At 33.4% G+C, this 6,819-nt stretch overlaps 1 protein-coding gene across 1 annotated transcript; it reads right to left on the bottom strand.

The window, feature by feature from the left end:
* Positions 1-3,372: 3,372 nt before the first annotated feature.
* Positions 3,373-6,614, bottom strand: LOC145580643 (kinesin-like protein KIN-1; the record flags this gene model as incomplete). The annotated part of the gene is made up of 8 exons (XM_081637774.1): positions 3,373-3,477; positions 4,838-5,014; positions 5,179-5,293; positions 5,808-5,900; positions 5,978-6,196; positions 6,261-6,336; positions 6,442-6,475; positions 6,558-6,614. Coding segments are annotated over 8 exons (876 nt in total), but the record flags the coding sequence as incomplete, so codon positions are not given.
* Between the last annotated feature and the right edge of the window lie 205 nt (positions 6,615-6,819).

Genomic DNA, 6,819 nt, shown 5'->3' with positions numbered 1-6,819 from the left:
CTTAACACAAAACTTATTTAAAAAATTGATAGATTAACTTGTGCAAATAACCAAAACTAAACTATTTAAAGGTAATGTCCAACTCATTACTAATATAAAAAAAATTACATGAAAAATATAATAGATTTAACAAATTACATAAAAAAAAATACATGCAAGTATACATTAATTCTATAAGAAAAAAAAATGAAAAAAATAAGAGTGTGTTTGAATGAAGGTTGGTGAGAGGAAGTGAGTTAAGCATAACATTTTCAATTAATTTAGGGTAAATAAATACTTTTTCGTCCATTAAAAATCGTGAAGATAACAACTACTTCAAAGTTACCCATAATAAGCGATTGTTTATTAAACGCTCGCCAAAATGTAAATTCGGGTTTCATAACATTCAATAATTCAGTTAATCAAATTAAATTTTCCAATAAAAAAATCTCTAATTTTGTCAAAATTTTCCAAGTAACATGTGCAAGGATTTGGGAAAAAAGCTACAATATGGTTGGATAATAAAACATAAAAGTATTTTAATAATACACATTACTTATAATTGCCAATGCAAATAGGTATTACTAGATTGTTACCAGCTTTATTTATAGTTAGGGAAGATTCATCTTGTAATGCAATTCAGAGAATAATAAGTGATAATTAGGTCACCTTAAGGTTTATTTTTTATGCATTTTCTAGTTTGATTAATAATTATTTCACTCAATTTTGCCTTTATTTATTTCTATTATTTGGTTGTTTTTCATTGTTGATTTTGTCACCAGATAATTTTCTAAAGCTTCTCTCTTTCTCTAATTTGCCTCACTTTCAATCTCTAAAAATAAGAATTACTCCTAGAACTAAGAGAGAGAAAATAAGAATTACTTCTAGAAAAGAATTACTCCTAGATCTAAATTTAATATAGGATAAATTCCAAGTTTTAAACCCCACAAGGAGGCGTTTGGTTCAATTCGGATAATGAAAACAGAGTGGAAATAAAATCAGTTTGCACTACCTAATTTTTAAATTAGTTTTATAATTAAAAGTTTGATTTTGAGAAATTGAGAAGTGGATTGTATTATCATTGAGTGTGAAAAACAATAAATACTCAAAATTGATTAGGGAGTAATTAGGAAGTAATTAGATAAACATGTTTCTCCTTGCAAAAATAATCAATTGATTTTTTTAACCCAAAAGCTTTTAAAAGATATTTTTTTCACAAATTTAGTGCTTTTAAAAGATTTTTTTTTGACAAATTTTCCTTCTCCTTTTATACTACGTAGTATATACTTTTGTCTTCGTATTCGTACGTTATAAACTTATAAGTTATAACCCCAATCCTTTTTCCTCTCTTTTCAAACTTTAACTGGCGTCCGTCATCCGCGTCTATCCCGCCATCTCGCCGGCCGTTTCTACTGACGGAGTGGGTTGGAGTCTCGCCGTTTCAGGTAATTTATAAATTGTTTGTTGGATTATTGATTCGTTGTTCAAATCTAGGATTGTTTGATTTTTTAAAAAACAAATTTGATTAATAGTTTGTTTTGGGGTTTAGCTTTGAATATTTTGGGTGGATAATCAAATGCAAATTTATTTTTTAGTTAGAAATCTTTTCGTGTTTAATTTTGATGAAAAAATTGAAATTGATTTATAATTTGTTTAATTTCCGTGTTTAATTTTCTAATCAGAATATTTTGGGGGAGTTTATTTGTTGGTGAACTCAATTGTACGTTTGATTTATATAATTGTTCCGAATACAAATTATTCGGAGATGATATTGATAAGATTTCCCATGGTTATAGTGAAGATAGAAGATTGATGATGACAGAAAACAAAGGTGAAGATGATTCGACAGTTGGTTACCCATTGAAATGGTATTGGGACCACTACAACCATGTCCAAGATCAGGGTAGCCGTAGCAACAGCGAGGAAAACGATAACAATAAATATAGCAACATCAACAACAACAACGATGATAACAATGACTACTGCAACAGCAACAAGGATGACGATAACAATACATACAGCAATATCAACAACAACAACGATAATGATAACGATAATATCCGTGAGTTCAGCAGCATAGAAAAAGCATTTGTTCTTTGTGCACTATTAATTGTACTTCCCGGACTTATATTGATTTTATTCTTGGGCAACAGCCCATATGACCCCAATCTAAGGTTGGAGGTGGTTTCTCTAGAGGTGGTTTCTATGAAGTTGAGTAATCTCAGTGTTGGACTTGGAGATGATAAACACATAACAGCCGACTTGGACGTTACCCTTAAATTGAATAACAATGTTGGAGCCTTAGTATATTTTAACATAATGCTAGTGTCACTAGAGTATCACCATGACCACGACCAGTCCGGGTTCCTCTCCTCAACAGCACTCGACCCGTTTCTTCTAGATGAAGGCCAAGGCCAATCGGAATTTCATATGCAGATCAAAAAGGATGATGCACGACTTCAAAATAAAACTGTGGATTCGATCTCTCGTGATTTATGGGGTGAAATGTTTTACACTTTGCCCTAAAGGCTCGGGGTCGCTATAATTATATGAAGACTGTTACTGATAACTGCGACTTCAAAGTCATGTGCGACAACATAAATGTTATGGTTTCACCTGCTAATAATTTCACCTCCGGGAGTATGATTGATGCTCCACTCTCCTGCAAATGCAACTCTAAGTGTTTACAATCTTTACATGTAAAGAATAATCAGCATGCCTCTATATAAGGTGTGTGGACTAGTACTACGTATTCAGCTTATTTATTTTGCATTAGAATTGCTATTTTAGTTTCTTTCAATAGAAAAAAAAGAATTTTGCTATTGTAATAATAAAATATCAGTGAACAACTGGTAGTTTGTTTGGCTAAATTGTACTGTACTACATATTCTCTCTGATCTGTCTGTTTTGTTGTTCCTAAAGTAAACCGAGTCTTGCATTATTGTAGATTTGTAGGCTTAAGAGTTACATACCTCAAGATATAGTACTCTTTCACTTTACACAAATGTTAATTCTGAAAGCTTAAAATATTGAATTGAAGACATATCTACATGTATGTATGAACTATGAAGTGACTATGAGATTGAAATCTTGACTTCACAGCATTGCAAATTTTTGCGTTTACTGACTTCTTCGGTGCTGTTAGCTAATAAGCTGTAATGTATATATATGGGGAACAATTGGAGTTTTCACTTATGAAGATGGAAGTATGTAACCATTGCTTTCTGATGAGGTTGCTTGCATGTTTACCGAGGATATTTTAGCACCTAAATCAGGACATAGAGCAGTTGGATATAATAAAATTGATGGAAAGTGTTCATATGATATCTGAAGGATTGTAGACTTGTAACTAAATGGACTACTGCCATGTGGTACGCTGTTGAAATCACATACCTACATGAGACTGCAGAAGCTGAGGGCATCTGATATTCTATCCAAAAAGCTTCTATTATCTGCAGCTGCGAGTTTGTCCTTAAGAATTTTGTTCTGCTTCACTAGCTGCCAGGTGCATTGCTCGTCATAAGACACACAACACAACTATATTTTATACTATGTTTCAGAAATTAAATACGAGTAGCATAATGTCAATAGGATGAGAAAATAGTTGGATTAATAGTGCCAGATTTTCTTTATATCATATTTTTCAAAGCTTTTAAAGCTAGCTAAAAACATAATAAAAATAACAAAAACAAAAAATAGTAATAATAAAAAATATAATAATTAGAGGCAGCTATGAAAAATGCAATTTGTGTTCGCCTATGTGTTTCACTACAACCTCCTTCCAGCTCAATATGAAGGACTGAAAAGAACTTCATAAAGGAGATGTATCTATAAAAAAATAAAAATAAACAAAAAAAAAAAGAGAGGGATATTACAGTTGCTTCATAGCTACTCATGCCCACATTTTGTAAATACATTAATTCAGGTAACTTTCAGATGATCAGGTTAACTGTGATAAAATTCTGCAATTTTATGAGCGACCAGAGATTAAATATTCAGAGAGGTTACAGATACTCACCTATCTCAAGAATGATACTACTTGAGAGTGCTTTCTCCTATATCTTATAATAATGATTTCAACCCTTTTTTTTCCCCTTCTCGTGTAAGTCACCAGGCTTGGGTGGCTAAATTATTTGCTTTCTTAGCAAGAAAGAATGGATCACCTAAAGTGATGATGATATTTGATAACAAGAATGCCTACCATAGTATCATTCATTAATTAGACTGAGCATTTGTTGCTAGCATACTTCAAAGTTTCAGGTCCCCTGCCATATTATATCTATCTGGATGTTTCAAATCTCCTTTCAGAGTGCCTAAGGGCTTTTTCAAAGAGGGTAGAGGATTGCAGCAACAACATCTACTTTCACCTTATCATTTAGTAAGTTTTTAAATTTAAAGTTGAAAATTACTGCCAACTGCTCCAAGAATAGAGCTACTCTGGTTTGACTGAGTGAAAGTTGCTCTTCGAGAAGGGTGGGAACAAGGTCTACCCTCTAAAGCCATGGAAAATAGAAGAATTCATTATCTGAGTCAAAAACTGTAATTTGCTTGCAAGTTGCAACCGTCTATGAGATCTGAAGAGGAAGTAATGGAAGTATTTGTAGGGAAAGTGCCTAAAGGGGAATTTGGGGAAAATTAATTTTAAGGTTGTGTTAAAAATGGACATAGTTTGGACTCGTTAGAGAGTATGGAGATGCTCTTCTAATACTTCTTTTTCTTCTACTTGCAATTTAGTTTAGCTTACTTAAGGGTTCTAAGCGTAAGCAAATTGTCTGCGAAAGCAATTACCCTCTAATCAACACAGGAAAAAAAAAACAAAGAGACTGTGTAGCTAATAGCAGCATAAGATTGTTTGTACCTCCTCTACAGTGGAAACAAGCTCCACTGTTCTCCCCAAGGATGACATAAGAGTTGATGAAACATTTTCACATTCCGATATCAAGTCTTCCGTTGAACTCGGGTGGAACATAATTCCCTCTAATATTAGCAGCTCTCTTAGCATCTCCAGTTCCTCAGTGCCCATTCTGTCTTTCAGCTACAATAAGTAACATGGTGTTTATTTGGTAGCAGCTATAACAAGAAGTAACATGATACTCAGTTATAGTAGCAGCTCTCTTAGCAAAACATTGTGTTTTTTTTTTTTTTTTTTTTTTTTTCCAAGGAAAAGGCAAACACAAATAAATAAATGAGTAAAATTACCTTGTCCAAAATTCTCTCACATGCCACATCTTTGTTCTGAACTGTAGATTCTTGTGTCTTGCTGTATTTATCTTCGGATGGGATAACACAAGGAGCTGACTTTATATGTTGCGCCCTGACCCAATAGGAGGGAAGAAGGTCACAACTTTTCCAGAAATTTATAATAAAATGTGCACTACATGAGCAAATTTGGCACTTCAAAAAGAATGTATACACTATAAGAGCTTTGAGTATATAAGGTGGACATTGTATCATTTCTGTACAAACATCCAAGAAAGTGAAGAGAGAACTGTTAGACTCATTGAGGCAAGGACAACCAGATCCAGATGAACTGACCCCAGTGATATTGTGACATCAATGATTTTTCATGCTCAGGAAAGGATTTCATTCATCATTTTATTTGCACAAACAATGCTTACAAGCCGAACTTAGAGATTTTGATTTTTTTTTTTTTTTTTTTAATATAAAAGAGATCCTACTAGTCATTTAGAAATCATAAGAATAATCCTTTGTTAACAAATAGTAACAAAAATACAGTTAGCTAGATTTGAGTTATATAACCACTTAACCCACACACACACACACACACATAATTGCAAATGAGTTTCATTTGTCTTGAATTAGAAAACCTTGCACCAAAACGAAGGGTGGATAGAGTCTCTGATGCATTTGAAAGACTTGGTGAACAACAGCATAGCAAAGCCATTCGGCAGCTACCACCCTGAAATATGAGACTGAGAACTTCAAAAAATAGGAAATTTCGCAAATCCTGGACATGGACAGAAGAAGAAATCTATCCAGTGCATCTTGTAGTATTCGAGTAAGCTTAGAATCACAATAAGGGATGTGTATCAGCTTGTTCTGAGAGCTACAAGTTAATGCATTTACAACATTTCCCAGGGCAGAAAGGAACTTGTTGATAGTCTTAGCCTCTTCCAGAAGTCTTCCTTCTGCTCCAGTTTTTCCAACTTTCTCAGAGCCAGCCAAGTGTACAAGAATTAATTTCCCCATCTTAGTCCTGTAAACAAAGTTCAGATCTGCAACTTATACAAATTTCAGTTTTGGACAATAGCAATAAGTACCTTTTATCGGCAGAAAACTCTTGCTGAACCGTGAATATGTAGACACAGTGACTTCTGCTACTAGCAACATTCATTTCTAATACCAAAAGTGAAAAACAAAAGCATCAAGATTTTCTATCTGTGTATGTACTGATATATTTTGGTGTCAAAGATTTGACAATCATGGGAAAAAGATGCTCACGAGTCTCTCCAACTGCTCTATTCAAAATTCCATTCTGCATTTTCAAGACACCACTATCAGAAGCTTATACATAAATATATATAATTGAGAAACATATGTAGCCATCCTCAACTTACAGATAGGATTTGCATTGCTTCAGAAGCTTCCAGCACAGGAATATGAAATTGTGGAAGTTAATTGTAGACTGATGTAAGAATGCCACAAGCGATCAATAAGTAGGAGAGAAAGATTCCATAACTATACATTCCAAGCTTAGCACAATTATCATAATTATGCGAAACATGATTGGAAAAGGATGACCTTTACATATATGGCACATGTAATAGTATCAGCAAAACCTTCCAGCCCAAAGGATGACACTTAACAGTTCAAAAGAAT

The sequence above is a fragment of the Chenopodium album genome, chromosome 15 (genome assembly GCF_948465745.1).
Source record: "Chenopodium album chromosome 15, dcCheAlbu1.1, whole genome shotgun sequence".
NCBI lineage: Eukaryota > Viridiplantae > Streptophyta > Magnoliopsida > Caryophyllales > Amaranthaceae > Chenopodium > Chenopodium album.
Note: the sequence above shows the minus strand (reverse complement) of the source record. Positions and strands in the feature narration are given on the sequence as shown.